Source organism: Camelina sativa, chromosome 2 (genome assembly GCF_030686135.1).
Source record: "Camelina sativa cultivar CO46 ecotype springtype chromosome 2, ASM3068613v1".
NCBI classification, from domain to species: Eukaryota; Viridiplantae; Streptophyta; class Magnoliopsida; order Brassicales; family Brassicaceae; genus Camelina; species Camelina sativa.
The window spans coordinates 1,119,179-1,134,438 of NC_141881.1; the positions used below are offsets into that span (position 1 = coordinate 1,119,179).

General features: G+C 33.6%; 2 protein-coding genes, 1 long non-coding RNA gene and 1 pseudogene across 4 annotated transcripts; all 4 read left to right on the top strand.

Moving 5' to 3' along the window:
- The first annotated feature begins 2,194 nt into the window (after window positions 1-2,194).
- LOC104746982 (blue copper protein-like) lies at window positions 2,195-3,326 on the top strand. Its single transcript, XM_010468548.2, has one exon. It carries the CDS (start codon window positions 2,322-2,324, stop codon window positions 3,186-3,188), a length of 867 nt encoding a protein of 288 aa, XP_010466850.2. The 5' UTR covers window positions 2,195-2,321; the 3' UTR covers window positions 3,189-3,326.
- A 454-nt stretch (window positions 3,327-3,780) lies between these two features.
- On the top strand, window positions 3,781-5,433 carry LOC104713047 (protein ARV 2). Its single transcript, XM_010430084.3, has 9 exons — window positions 3,781-3,926; window positions 4,027-4,074; window positions 4,170-4,259; window positions 4,330-4,375; window positions 4,461-4,537; window positions 4,617-4,699; window positions 4,790-4,856; window positions 5,010-5,085; window positions 5,182-5,433. Exons 1-9 carry the CDS (start codon window positions 3,831-3,833, stop codon window positions 5,301-5,303), a joined length of 705 nt encoding a protein of 234 aa, XP_010428386.1. The 5' UTR covers window positions 3,781-3,830; the 3' UTR covers window positions 5,304-5,433.
- A 195-nt stretch (window positions 5,434-5,628) lies between these two features.
- LOC104713054 (cytochrome P450 705A22-like) lies at window positions 5,629-7,559 on the top strand (annotated as a pseudogene). The gene is made up of 2 exons (XR_015574965.1): window positions 5,629-6,676; window positions 6,748-7,559. The product of XR_015574965.1 is annotated as a cytochrome P450 705A22-like (transcript).
- A 212-nt stretch (window positions 7,560-7,771) lies between these two features.
- Window positions 7,772-8,881, top strand: LOC104713062 (uncharacterized). The gene is made up of 2 exons (XR_755569.3): window positions 7,772-7,928; window positions 8,414-8,881. It is a non-coding gene; the product is annotated as an uncharacterized LOC104713062 (long non-coding RNA).
- Window positions 8,882-15,260: the final 6,379 nt, after the last annotated feature.

Here is a 15,260-nt window from a genome sequence, read left to right on the forward strand (position 1 = left end):
AACTCATCATATTGAGCTGCATACACCAAGTCCATGAATTAAAAAATTTCATCTTTATATCTTAATTTTTCTTCTTTATATAGTTTGAGATGTATATATAATTGGGAAGGAGAAGATAAGCTTATAAGTTTTATGATGAATTGTACTCTCTGTGCCTATCTCTAGCTAAGCTGACAAAGTTTCATGGTACATTCTAAAGCTAATGGGCAGTTTCAAAAGTCTCTTTCTCTCTCTCTCTCTCTCTCTCTCTCTACCCATGGTCCAATTTTAGTTTGTTTGGTTACTATTGTCTTTGCCTGGTTTAAAGAGATTTGTAGGTTATGGACACAGAACAAAAAAGAGAAGCTATGGAAGGACAATTTCAGTTTTCAATAATAACTTGGAAAAAGAAATACAAAAGGTATAATATGTTCTTTCATTTTTTACTTTATCCCAAAAAGAAAATTTCTACTATTTATTCTCATTTACTTCGTTGGTTTCTTGTTTTGATGATTGCTTCTAATCGTTCGTCCGTACAATCGTACGTGTCTTGTTTGGATTATTTATTTAATTGTTTTTAATGGGTGTACAAAATCAAAACTGAGAAACTAAATTAGATAGAAACAAAAAAAAGCCTTGCAAGCAATAGTTTTTGTTTCAAGTTAGCAGATTAATTATTGCTTTTTGTTGAAGTTGAATCTTTTGATTAGAACCTGCAAAAGAGAAAGCTGAAATAAGTAAGAAGAATAGGAAGATGAGAGCAAAGAAGCAACGAGGAACCATGTGTGGACGCGTGGAAATTAGCTATTAAGAAGAAAATTGTTGGTTTCTTCTTACTAGCTTTTTTTAGCTAATCAATTTTAATTTCTCATATATCATACCTAATTTGTGTGCACCAAAAATAAACTACAAAACAATAGACTATTAAAATATAAATATATTAGATATTGCTTCATGCATGTGTGGACGCCTGGAAAAAGTTGATTAGTATCTATATGTAAATTGAAATATATTAAAAAAACATAAAACAAATTAAGAAGTAGATTACAAGATAGACATTTGACCAGCTAAATAATATTTTTACCTATACATGTATGAAAATCTTTAAAATTTTAAAATAGATTACTAAATAGACATTAGACCAAATAAGAAGTTGCTTATTAGGATAAAATAAAAATAAATATCTTAAATATATTTCAATTTTTTTTTTTATTTATTAATCAGTGAAGAAAGGAAAAAAAAAATCAATTTAGTAAAAGTAAGGAAAAGAAATAAAGAAGAGTTTAAAATTTTGATTGTTGTATTTTTGAGGCTAAGATTCCAATGGTGTTTCAAATCTTGCTCCAAACTTTATATTTGATCTCCAATGATGCTCTATAATTTGGAGCAATACTATTAATTTCTTTATTTTTGGAGCAAACTTTTCTATTTATAAAGTATTTTCTTAATTTTGATATCTTATCATTTTATACCTAAACAATATTATATCATAAAAATTAAGTGGGTTGTTATGAAATTAAAAATTTATACTAATGATGGTGTTTAAATAAATATATATTAATCATTGTATCTTCTATTTATGGTTTGTTATGACATTTTATTTTAATAATATCATAATTTTATTAGATAATTATTTAAAACAAACTAAGTGGGCTGAATTTGTAAAATTTTAAATTAGAGGACTATGGTAGAAGTTAAAACAGATTATATAATAAAATATAATAGATTTTTTTTTTGAGTAAAAAATAGAGTCAACTATTGGAGTAAACATTTTCTCTATTTTTCAAGCAAAAAATAAAGTAAACCATTGGATATGATGGTCTAAAGAAACTAACCCCATTTAATAGAGGAAAAAATAACTCCCAAATTTTAAAATAACTAGATAAGAGATATATTTTGTTCTATAGAAACTAAAATAAATATCCAATTGTATCATTCAGTGGTGAAAATATATATAGGCTATTTTATAAATAAATGCATTAATAAGATGACAAGACCTAATCAGAAAAGGTTTAATAAGAAAAGCAAAGAGAAACCATGTTTTTTTTTTAATTCAATATATATATCGTCGGTTAATTTAGAGAAAAAGAAATTAACAAAACAAAATCCTAAAAGGATTAGGAGTGGCACTAAAGCATTATATAAACATTGATTAAAAGGATTAGGAGTGGCACTAAAGCATTATATAAACATTGATAGGGAGCTACGTATTCTCTTCAAAACTCATCATTCATCAAACACAACACAACAAAACTCTCTCTCTCTCTCTCTTTGATTCAACGAGTTCGAGATCTCACAACCTTTCTTCTTCCCTTGTCAATTTGACATTTGTTCATCTAATCATGGCCACAACAATAAAGAAGATCTTCCTCTTTGTGTTGCTGGTGATAACAACCTTCACGACGGTTCTCTTTGATTCTTGTTCGGCTACTGTCTACACCGTTGGGGACTCGGCTGGATGGATTGCGAAAGAAGGCTTGTACTACGAATGGGCCAAGGAAAAGGTGTTTTACGTAGGAGACTCTTTGGTCTTCAAATACGATCCCTACGTGAACGACGTTACTCAAGTTTGGGGCGCTTTAGAATTAGAATTCTGCGAGAGTTCTTCTCCTAAAGCCGTCTACAATACAGGACATGATGTGGTAACCTTCACGGAACCCGAAGATCACTACTTCATCAGCTCAAATCAAGCTCAATGCGTACTTGGACAGAGGCTCGACGTCCTTGTTGTTCATGACCCGTCACGTCCTATTCCTCCACCACCACCGAGCAAGATCCTTCCTTCTGGCGAAATCTACAAGGTCGGTGACTCTAACGCATGGAGCGTTCCTGAAGAGAGTGACTACTATAACAAGTGGAGTCAGGATAAACTGTTTCATGTAGGAGATAGTCTACTTTTCTTATACGACAAGGAAGTAAACGACGTCTTAGAGATTACCGGTGACCTTGAATTCATAACCTGCGACCCGACTTCTCGCGTAGCCGTGCACAAGACGGGCCATGATCTCGTTACGCTCACCAAACCAGGAGTTCACTATTTCATTAGCTCAGAGACGGGTCACTGCGCCGCTGGGCTTAAGCTTCGAGTTGTGGTCGGACCATTACCCAAACCCGTTACTTTCACCAATTTTCCCAAGAAGATGGATTTGTCAGCTATGCACCGCCTCACAGAGTGGTTAAACACTTTCATTACCCTGCCCCATCACTAAACTTCTCGTGGTTATTTCTTCTAGTGGTTAATGATGTTTAGTTCTTAATACAATTTCAGTTTAGTTCTTACAATGTTTTGTTTCAAGAGTCAAGAGATCCTGTTATATAATGTAATAATAATAATACACAGATCAATCAAATATTGGTTTTAAAATTCTTGTTACTCAAGAATCTCCTATCTGCATATATTTCTTCTAGTATTTAATCATAATTGAAGCACAAACATGTATGAACCATGTATAATTTAATTAAGACATCTCCACAATGACTGAGGCACTTAATATATAGTGTTTGTCACAGTAACGCAATCTAGTCAAGATTCAAGTTATATGCCTTCAATATTAAAAACCAAAGTTATATATAATAATAATGCTGCCATGCATCCAGCAACTTTACAAAAGAAGAACTCATGACTGAAATAAATCGTTGTAGAGAAGTAGTATTTATTGTTTTTACAACACTGATTAGAGGTAGAAATTGTGTAACACAAGAACAAAAAGGTCCGATCTTTCGGCTTCAGCCCAGAAAAAGGATAAAATAAAGGCCCATTAAAGCCCAAGTTAAGACCCGAACAAAAAAGGTCCGATCTTTGTACCCGGAAACGAAACTGACCCCTAAACTCTAAACAGAGAGAGAGAGAGATGGCGAGAGAGAAGAAGAGGTGTGTAGAGTGTGGGCATAAAGCTAAATCCTTGTTCATTCAATACTCTCCTGGCAATTTTCGCCTCATGAAATGTGTAAGCTTTTCTCTTTTAATTATTAGGGCTCCTCCTTAATCTCTCCCTCTCTGTAGTACCCAAAAGTTTAAAGCTTTTTTTGATGTAACTTTTGTGGTAGGAGAATTGCGAGGAAGTAGCAGACGAATATGTCGAGTGTGAGCTAATGGTCTCCTTCTATCTCTCTTTTGTTCAATCTTTTATTACTCAAATTCTTATGCTTTTTTTTGTGTTGATCAGTTTTGTTTTCTTGAGATTTATCAGATTATATTCATCGACTTGATTCTTCACAAAACAAAGGCCTACAGACACTTACTCTACAATGCTGTTAATCAAGGAACTTCAAATCTTCAGGTAAAAAACAAATCTTTGATTCTTTCTTATCTTAGTTTACTGATCTTTAGAGGATTTCACAATGTGGCAGCATCTAATCTGGAAATTGGTGTTGGCTTATCTTCTTCTAGATACTTGTATCCTTTAAGATTTTTTATGTTTATATATATACTCTCTACAACTCTCAATTTTTGGAGAGAGCCTTTAACTCTTTCGAAAAAGATCGAAGCTTGTTGCTGCGAAGAACCGATGATGACGAATCAAATGTGTCCATGAGCTTTGTTCTTGCATCTTCTGAGGTTGGTTGGTTCCTCTCTATCTTGAGCATTGTTTATGAGAATGTTGTTAGTAAAAATGTAGTTGAACTTTACATAACAGGTTCTGGTCAATGTACTATCTTCGAATTTCGCATTTGTTTTGTCATTTGCACTTGCTGCTAAGATGATGCTGGTTATGTCAAGGTATATTGGTTTTCTTTTATTGTGAACTTTGCGAAAGTAGATATCTTCATGCGCCCTGAATATAATAAGTTAGTCATATATGATTGGCAGAGGAAAAGAGATTCTTTTGGGGATTCTAATCTCGAGTTATGTCAAGATCTTTCTATTCGCTATGCCGGTATGTTTTCATATGACTTCTCTCAGAATCTTGTCTATAATATCATAGCCTCTTCTTGCTTCCATGCTAAGCTCTGAAACCAATGAATGATACCAAATAAGATATAAGGTCTGTAAATGCTAAAATCAGGTATGTTTGTAACATTGGCTACAGGTCTGGGAATTCCCGGTTTCTGTGATCTTCATTGTAGATATGCTCGTTTTAACATCAAATGCTGTTGCTCTTAAAGGTAAGATCTTTAACTCTGTGTTGTGTTGGACATAAGATTTATCGAGCTTACACATGACAAGTTGTTTTGTTTTTTCTTCCTCATTATTTTCACTAGTGATGACTGAATCAACAACGAGCAGATGCTTAGCAGTGTGTTTCATTGCACACTCAGTTAGATTCTTAGTGGATCAGATCTCTGGGTCAATGTCCTTGAAACACTTTGGATCTGTCATGTAAACTACTCCCTTCTCTTATAAGGAATTTGTGAACTCATAATCTTCTTTAGGGTCATTAAGATTCTTTTGTCTAACACCTATGTGATAAACAAACTTGATTTATATCCTAAATAGTGTTGACTTAAGTGATATATGTGTGCTTTCTTATGGCTTTTCAAGATCTTAAGAGATCCATAACAAACACGTTTATACGAGAGAGTGAGTAAGAGAATCTCTTGCATCTATGTGAGTCAATGGATTATGTTTAAATTATTAATGTGATCACGAGTATGGCAAGGAACTTATAATACTATTAAGAAAAGATTAAGAAACCCAAGGTTCCCACTCTTTTACGTAACTTCCAAACGGAACCTGTCTCATGAATATAGTAAACAAAGTATATATTATTATATGACACGGTCTTTGAGTATTTGTCTGATAACTGATTCTTGATTGAGTTTCATCAGCCTCTTCACTTTTTAGCAACAATGGCTGAAATGATCATCGTTGACTGTTTCATTTACTTCCTCTTGTTTCTCTTTTCACTCCTATGTTACTCTCTCTTCTTCAAGAAACCAAAGGACCCACGAGACTGTGATCTTCCTCCTAGCCCTCCGTCTCTGCCAATCATTGGTCACCTTCACCTTCTCCTCTCTGATCTAACCCACAAGTCTCTTCAGAAAATCTCTTCCAAGTATGGACCTCTTCTTCATATCCGGATCTTTAACGCCCCCATCACCCTCGTCTCTTCAGCCTCAGTGGCTTACGAGATCTTCAAGACCCACGACGTGAACGTCTCCTCTCGGGGTGATGCTGCTGTCGATGAGTCCCTCGTGTTTGGATCTTTTGGAATAGTCAACGCTCCCTATGAAGATTACTGGAAGTTCATGCAGAAGCTCATGGCAACTAAGCTGCTCCGACCACAGTCACATTCGCTCGAGTGGTCACGAGGTTTCCGTGCTGAAGAGCTTCAGAGGTTTTACAACATCCTTCTCAATAAAGCAAGGACGGCCGAGAGCGTTGAGATCAGTAAGGAAGTGAAGAACCTTATGAACTTGTGCAGGATGATCATGGGAAGGAGTTTTTCAGAGGAGAACGGTGAGACAGAGAGTCAGGGGATTGGTTGATGAATCATATGGCTTGACGAAGAAGCTTTTCTTGGCAGCTATACTACGCACACCGCTTGAGAAGCTTGGGATCCCACTATTCAAGAAGGACATAATGAGTGTTTCCAACAGATTCAATGAGCTGCTAGAGAGGATTCTTGTGGAACACAAAGAGAAGCTACGCGAGGAGCATCAAGGTATGGATATGATGGACGTGTTGATGGCAGCTTATGAAGACGAAAACGCAGAGTATAAGATCACTATGAATCAGATCAAGGCTTTTTTTGTGGTAAATATGTTTCCTTAGTATGTCAGATTTCATTTGAGGATCCACTGTTCTGAGTATTCTTCTCACTGCAGGAGTTTTTCATTGGAGGGTCTGATACGTCAACGCAAGCAACACAATGGACAATGGCTGAGATCATTAACAACCCTGACGTTCTTGAGAAACTGAGAGAAGAAATTGATTCAGTTGTAGGGAAATCAAGATTGATTCAAGAAACAGATATACCAAACCTTACTTATTTGCAAGCAGTGGTTAAGGAAGGGCTAAGACTGCACCCACCAGTGCCTCTCTTGGTAAGGTCGTTTAAAGAAAGATGTGAGATTGAAGGGTTCTACATACCGGAGAAGATGACACTCATTATTAATAGCTATGCTGTGATGAGAGATTCTGATCTTTGGGAAGATCCTCTTGTGTTTAAGCCGGAGAGGTTCTTAGCTTCTTCAAGACCAGAGCAAAAAGAAGAGAAAGAGCAATCACTTAAGTACCTTCCTTTTGGCGGTGGAAGGAGAGGATGTCCTGGAGTGAATCTAGCATCTATATTTGTTGGAACAGCAATAGGAGTGATGGTGTAGTGCTTTGATTGGAAAATCAAAGGAGATAAGGTCAACATGGAGGAGACTTATGGAGGAATGAACCTAACAATGGTTCACCCGCTTAAGTGCACTCCAGTTCCTCGAACACATATTCCCAATTTCTAGCACTCAACTGGGGGAAGAAACATGTACCAAGTTTGCTTTCCTCTGTTACATTTGCTTAGTGGCACTCCTGTTTTTTTTTTCGAATCTTTTAATCCGTATGGAAGATCAGACGTTACTTTCATATAATGTATTTGTAAGTCAAAACATTAAAATAATACGTGAATTAATACAAAAGATTTGATATCAAATGATTTAATAATATTTTACTTGAGAATTTTGAGTGCGTTTACGATTTCCCATATTGTTCCAACGTTTTGATTTGATTTTGAGAGAGTAGGTGAAAATATGAACGTTGTGCAACGGTAACATTTTTATGACCGTTTGAATTAATATTTAATTAAATGAAAAAAATTAAGATAATGAACTCTATAAGTACTACTAGTCTACTACTCTTTTCTTCGGACACAAATCTCTTCTTCTAACTCGTTATTTTCTTACAAATGTCAAGTAAGCTCTGTTTTTTTTTTTTATTAGTTCTCTTAGTTATGGTCTCCCACTTCAGTTCTCAATCGACTTATCTATCCGAGAGAAGCGAACATAAAAGCATCGTCTTACAGGTAAAAAGTACTCTGGTCTAATTCTTCTGGTTTGTTTTACCATTATAAGAGATACTTGTTACTTGTTGTTAGTCTCTGCTAGTTAGTTACTGTGTTCGTCATCTTTCAAACAATTTTAATCGAGTTAAACAAACATGATGCTCTGCTTTACATCTATCTTATAAATATATGGCTGTGTTAACTGCAATGATGTGTGTCTAATAAACCTTTTTTAGCTATAATATCATAAACTGATTTTTAGTAATATATGTGTCGTCTTTAAATTTGATATCATGATGTCTTCAGTTCAATTATATGTATGGTTTTTTTTGAGTTGTATATGAATATGTTCTGGCTACGAAAACGTAGAAATGGTTGTTTCAATTTTTTTGTTAACTACAAAGAATGAACCGGTTTTGTCTAAAAATGATTTATTATCTTTTTGGATTTTGTTGATAAGCGGAAAAAAATATTGTAATGATGATTGATTGTGATTAATTTTGCAGTGGAAACATAGCCAGCCTTTAATTTGAAGTTAATTCTCCCAGACTCTGTCCAAGTTCTCCACCTTCTGCTTGCTGCTTTCTTGACCAGCCTTTGGAGTTAATTTCAGACTACGTGTGTAAGCTGTAAATTTTCTGTTTTGGATGGTGTATCATGTATGTGTATCATGATATACGTGTAGAATATTGTGGATGTGTGTGTATACCATGGATGTGTATGTACCATGGATGTGTATGTGTATCATAGACCCTCTCTCTGTCTCTCTCTCCCCCTACTCTCTCTGTCTCTCTCTCCCCCTACTCTCACACATGTAGAATATCGTGGATGTGTCTGTGTACCATGGATGTGTATCGTGGATGTGGCTGTGTACCATGGATGTGTAAACTATGTGTGAAATATAGGAGAGAGAGTAGTATTTATCCGTAAAAATTATATATAAAGAAAACTGCGAAACACAGAGATTAAGGGTACACTTGCGAGACTTGTAAATAGTGATTGATGCTCGAGTAATTATCCATTACACTCCGATTGATGCTCGAGTAATTATCCATTACACTCCGTGAAGTATATGCGGATAAGGGTACTTGCGAGAGTTGTAAATAGTTAAGCAACCGAAATGTTTGTTTGTTTGGCTTCAGAAATTGTAAAAAAAAAATGCAAGAAATAAAACAGTTTTAACTTATGGGTTCAAAGATCAATGATATCATATATACATATGAAAAGAGGCCGATTCTCTCCATATAAGGGACACGTCATCTCATCAGGTAAAGACACGTGTAACTTTTAAAATTGGTTCACCAATTGACCCACAGGACAAGCTTGTCAATTGGTGACAGCTTGTCCTGTGGAAAGGTTGTTAAAGGGTGGGGACCAGGGTTCAAGGAACGCCTGGCGCACCAATAACCTACTGTGGATTTAGATGAATAGTTCCATTTGCCCAGTGAGGGGTTAGAATCGATGCCCTGCAGAGCCAGCTTCGGGCCTATGGGGGCAAGCTAGCGGTGGGCTAGTGGGGTCAACGGGACGGGTTGTCACATAAAAGTCGATTTTTATGTGACAACCCGTCCGTGGACCCCACTAGCCTCACTGCTAGTTGCCCCCATAGGCTGGCCCTGCAGGGCATCGATCCTAACCTCTCATTGGGCAAATGAAACTATTCATCCAAATCCACAGTAGGTTATTGGTGCGCCAGGCGTTCCTCGAACTCTGGTCCCCACCCTTTAACAACCTTCCCACAGGACAAGTTGCCACCAATTGAGCAGGGCCAGCTTCGGGCCTATGGGGGCAAGCTAGCGGTGGGCTAGTGGGGTCAACGGGACGCGTTGTCACATTATTCTTTCAAGGCCGAATATTATTTCTCCGAATCATGGAAAAGGGCATACTCCTTGGTAGATCTTACTACCAAATGATGGAGTGTTTGGGTGTAAGTTTGGTATTGTCTTTTTTACTAAAGCTTATTTGTTGTATATAATGCCATTCTATTTTTATGGTATATGCATTTGGTTATATGCTTGTGGTTTGAATTGCTTACCTGTTTCACTAGAAAGTTCTTATGCCTTAACTATGCAAGATAGATAGTTATTTGATGGAGCAAGACACATAAGTCTCACAAATCTTTTCAAAAGCCTCTCGATGTTGGTTAGTGAAGTTTGTTTGTTTTTGTGAGGACTTTTGCTTATTATTTTCAAGTGGATTATACTTCTTTAGATGATGGAATTTTGTATTTGGGTGCTTTTTTGTTCTGTTTTTTTTTTTTTTTTTTTTGTAATTTCAGATAATTTGATGATGGACATAACTGGCTTTGGATTTCTAAGCTCCCACACAATAACACCTTGAAGACCTTGACTAAAAATAATACACTAGATTCTATCTGTTACGACTTTAGTAACGAACAAACCCGTAAGTGTTTATATTTAAACATACTAATTATAAGTCACAAAGAAAGTTATATTGACCAGTTTAGAGTTCGATTATGACATAGTTTTGTTCTTTTGTTTAGTGGTCTCTTAGAGTCTTAGTTGTATGTAACTTATTGATCCAACTATTTTACTGCTTTTAATTTTTAAATTTCATTGCTTGAGCTTGATGTACCTGGAGAAATATATGAAAGAAAAGACATACCCTTTTGAATTTTCGAGCGTTGAGATGCCATATAAGACATACAATGGTGTGAATGTGTATTGGTATATCATATTTGTAGCAATATGATAAATATAATTCTTTAATATTAGATTGAAACAATATTTAAGTTACTCTTTTTATATTGTAGTACATTATCTTTTTGTCTGTTTTCTTCAGGCACACGTGGTTATGCTGGAAGCATCATGGAATATTAAGACTTTGTGGTATTTTTCTTCACTTATCTGCATCTCTTTGTGATACAACGAGATGTCTGAGGGATGTGATATAACATATTTTTGGGTAAGGGATGTTATTTCAAGTCTTTTAGTGAAAAGGAGATCAGAGATCATCAGTTGGAGTTTATGAATAAGCCAACTGATACTAGGTTCTATGTTTTCATCTGGTTTGTTCATTCGTATTGGGATGTATTAAATTAATCAGATTCTCCAGATTGTGAAAGAAACGCTGAGCAACAAAGCAGCCTATATAGAGTCTATTCTTGAAAGTTGTTATCATCGTCTTCAGTGGGATCATTTCACGAGGGAGCATTGGGAGAAGAAAGCAAGGGAAGTGCAGGCAGTGGAAGTACCTAGACGCCGTTCCACTTGCGGCAAATGAGTCCTTCTCAACCACAACCAAAGCCAAGAAAGGGATAAAAGATTGATGAGTCAAAACATAAACGAAAAAGTAAATTCAACTACAAAGGGGACATGCAAAACAGAAACAAAAAAACAAAAAACAAAACATGCAAGAATACAAAAAATACAATCACATCAACGTCAGTAATAAGGATAAATTGGCATAAGAAACCAAAAAGTATTTATATTACAAAACAAAACAAAAATAGTATTTGTTTGTTAATTTTGTTTCTTTGGTTCAATATTTAAAATTATATAACAGTATTTTTATTGTTAATTATAAAATTTGACCAACTAAATACTGCGAACACGATGGGACAATTATTTAGTATATTTATAATAATATTATATTTTTACCCTATCAAATTTCTTATGGTTATAAAAAGAGGGCTTTTTACAATTAACTCGTAAAAGAATTATACTTACACTATTATTTTTAAAAAATTAAATGAGATTAAATTTTTCCTGTAAGTTAAGTGATTTTTAGATATAACCCATGAAAGAATTGTATATGTAAAAGTCATAAGATGGTATGCCGCGGATTAAATTAGATTATTTATTAGATTTAGCTCGCAAAAAAATTATAATTACAATTTTTAATCAACATATCAATAACCATAAAAGAATAAATTTTCCCATACCAAACAATATATTTATTATCGAATATTAGAGTTTTAAAGGAAATTATAAATATATTGTATATATATTTTTGGAATATTTTATTAAGTGTAATAAATTTCAAAATATATAAATTGTTTTAGGAAATTTTAACCCAAATTGGTAGAGATATTTTAGGAAATTGTTTTTGTCTTTTTTTGCAATTTTTCTTAACTTTGTAAATAAGTATAATTCAAGGCTAGAACACCAAATGTACTTAAAAATGTTGATATAGACAATTCAACAAAATTATATAACTTAGGGTTTTATTTACTTCCAGTTAAATAATTTTTAATTTGGGAAAATAAATTTTTGGTTTTTTAGCAAACAAAATAAAATTATTTAAGTAAACTATGGGGTTAGATTAAGTAATTATAATTACAGTCTCACTTTACTAAATTATAATTCTGATGGAAAAAATGATGTTATAAAAGTAAAATAGTATTTTTCTCAATTGTCTTATTAGTTTCTTCTAAAGTTTTATACGGATTATTATGAACCAAGTTTGCAATACAATCAATTGATTTAGTAGTAGTTGTTGTTGTTGCAGCTGCTGCAGGTAAAACTATTGCAGCTAAAAAAAGGTGTTTCAATATCATTAGCCTCATTAACATCTTCTTTTTCATTCAAAAAAAGGTGTTTGCTATTGTTGTTCCTGCGATTGTCGAGAAGAAGGAATTGGTATCTTACTATTTCTCAAACATCTATTGCAGAGTATGAAACATCGATTGAGCTAATGCGACTGCTATTAAACATACATAATTTAAAAATCTACACAAAACATCCTATAAACAAACGTCAAAATACAAAAATACGAAACAGGTTTGTGATGGTAAAGGAAGAGGAAAACGCTTCAGAGCTGCCACGTCCAAGACCACCTACTGCTTCCCGTGGGTCGTGGCATATATGAGACAAGACATGCGCTTCTCTATTTGAGATATGGTGGTTGGGTCTATTCTTTATCTCCATTTTTGTAACAACATATCATTAAAAATAAAAATAAAAATTATGATGCATTTTGTTATATTCATTCGAACATTACAATATCAACTAAAAATTTGTGCTCGATCTTAAGTTTATTTCGTTTAAATCATCTTCATTTTGACTCTGATGTGTAGTTTCTCAAAACTCCTTTCGATTAGATTGCTAAGATTCATATGTTTGAGACTACTCACAATTTGAAATCATTTCACTCGCTTCTACGTTACATGTTTCTTTAAACATCTAATAAGATCTATCTAAGCTCCATCATGCTATTGATGACATTTCCAAAACTTACAATATATAAAATACACTCTCCACTTCAATGTAATTATCGATGGATTAAACTATGTTGGTCATTTATTCATTTTAATTGAATTACTAATACAACTTAAGTAGCAGAAATAAACCTAAAAATAAAAGGAGTCAAAAATTGTTGGAAAAATGATCATCACTATGCAAAACGAACAAAAGGTACACGAAATGTAGAAGACATCAATGTTCATTGCAATATGAAAACAAAAACTGATGTCTATGTAAATTTTGAACTTTCAACATTAGCACATGAAAACAAAAATTAGAAGAAAATATCTGCATACAGTTTTTTAATAAAAGGTAAAAAAATATGAAATTTATAAAACTTAACCCGCGCGTAGCGCAGATATTCATCTAGTAAGTAATGAAAAATGTAATTTTGGTTTACCTTTCTTGATGGTGGTGACTCTTCGTATGTTAGCTTTCCTTTTCCCTTGTCCATAACTTAAGAGAAAAAAACAAAAAAAATCACTAAAAGGTGAGACAAAAATCCCATCTTTCTTGAGTTTTGATTAGAAAGAAAAGTACATAAGAATGTAAACGATCAAAGCTATCCCATTTCTTTTGCCAACTAAAAGGAACGATTAGTGCATAAAAAATGAAATACACTTAGATCACTAAACTTTGAAGCAAAATCCTATCTTTCAAGAGTTTTGATTAAAAAGAAAAAAATCATAAGAATGTAAAAGATCAAAGCTTTCCCATCCAAATATTAAACAAAAAACGATTAGTGCATAAAAAATGAAATATACTTAGATCACTAAACCTTGAAGCAAGATCCTATCTTTCTAGAGTTTTGATTAAAAAGAAAAAGATCAAAGCTTTCCCTTTCCAAAGATGAAACAAAAAACAATTAGTGCATAAAAAATGAAATATACTTAGATCCCAAAAACTTGAAGCAAAATCCTATCTTTTCTAAAGTTTTGATTAGAAAGAAAAAAAATACATAAGAATGTAAAAGATCAAAGCTTTCCCTTCTTAAAGATTAAACAAAGAACGATTAGTGCACCAAAAATGAAATTTGCTTAGATCACAAAAATTTGAAGGAAAATCCCATCTTTTTGAGTTTTGACTAGAAATAAAAACGACATGAGAAGGTAAAAGATTAAAGCTTTCCCTTTCCTTCATCCACATTTCTAAAGATTAAAAGAAAAGGAACATTTAGTGCATAAAAAATGAAATATACTTTATGAACTAACTAGTTGAAGCTTGAAGCTTTTATCACAAAACCCAACGAAGAAAGCTCTCTGGTATTCAAAAACAAACCTGATTGGAGAAAGTTGCAGAAAAAATTGTGAAGATCCAAATTTTTGCTTGGTGACAAAGTTGCAGAGGAGAAAAAGAGAGAGTGAGAGAGCAAGAGCAAGACCTTTTTTTGTCAAGGACGAGAGAGAGACTTGGATGTTCCCAATATATTATGTCATATTGTATTAAATAACGTGCGAATATTTGGATGTTATTTGTCATATCAATTTTAGATATATTTGGATGTTCTTTTTGACAATCCAAATGTTTTCTTTGTCCTGATAAAAGAAAAAATTTTTTTAAAAAACAAATTATTACTATTCGATAACAATATACACCAGCTAGCCATCGATAACAGTGACTGAGATGTCCCATACCAATTTTACAATGGAGTCATGGTTCGATAGCAATAAAACCAAAATAGTCCTATGTTTCAGGAAGCTTGGCTCATTCACGTGCTCTTATCTCAAATGAACCTATCACGTGTCCTTGCACAAGGGTACAACAAGTCAGTAAGGAGTGTCAATATAATGTATATAGAGATTAAAAAGCTTACTCGAATCAGTGTCAAGATTTTTAATCATATTAAACCGTTGGGCTAGCTAAAATATATAAAACCATACAACATGTAAATAAATTAAATGAACAAGCTTATTTACGTACAACCTCGTTCATTTAAAGAAGGCTCTACTTCCTTAACATCAAAATTAAAAACACAGAAACAAAGCATTTACTGTCCTAAAGTTTTAATTTATTTAGATTCAATATACTGTACGGACAGTATTTAATTATATATGGTAACTCTGAATTAGTATAACTCGGAATCTAATTAGTTTCCAAATCTAAATAACATCATCTATATGTATATAGATATTTTCCATAATTAAGATAT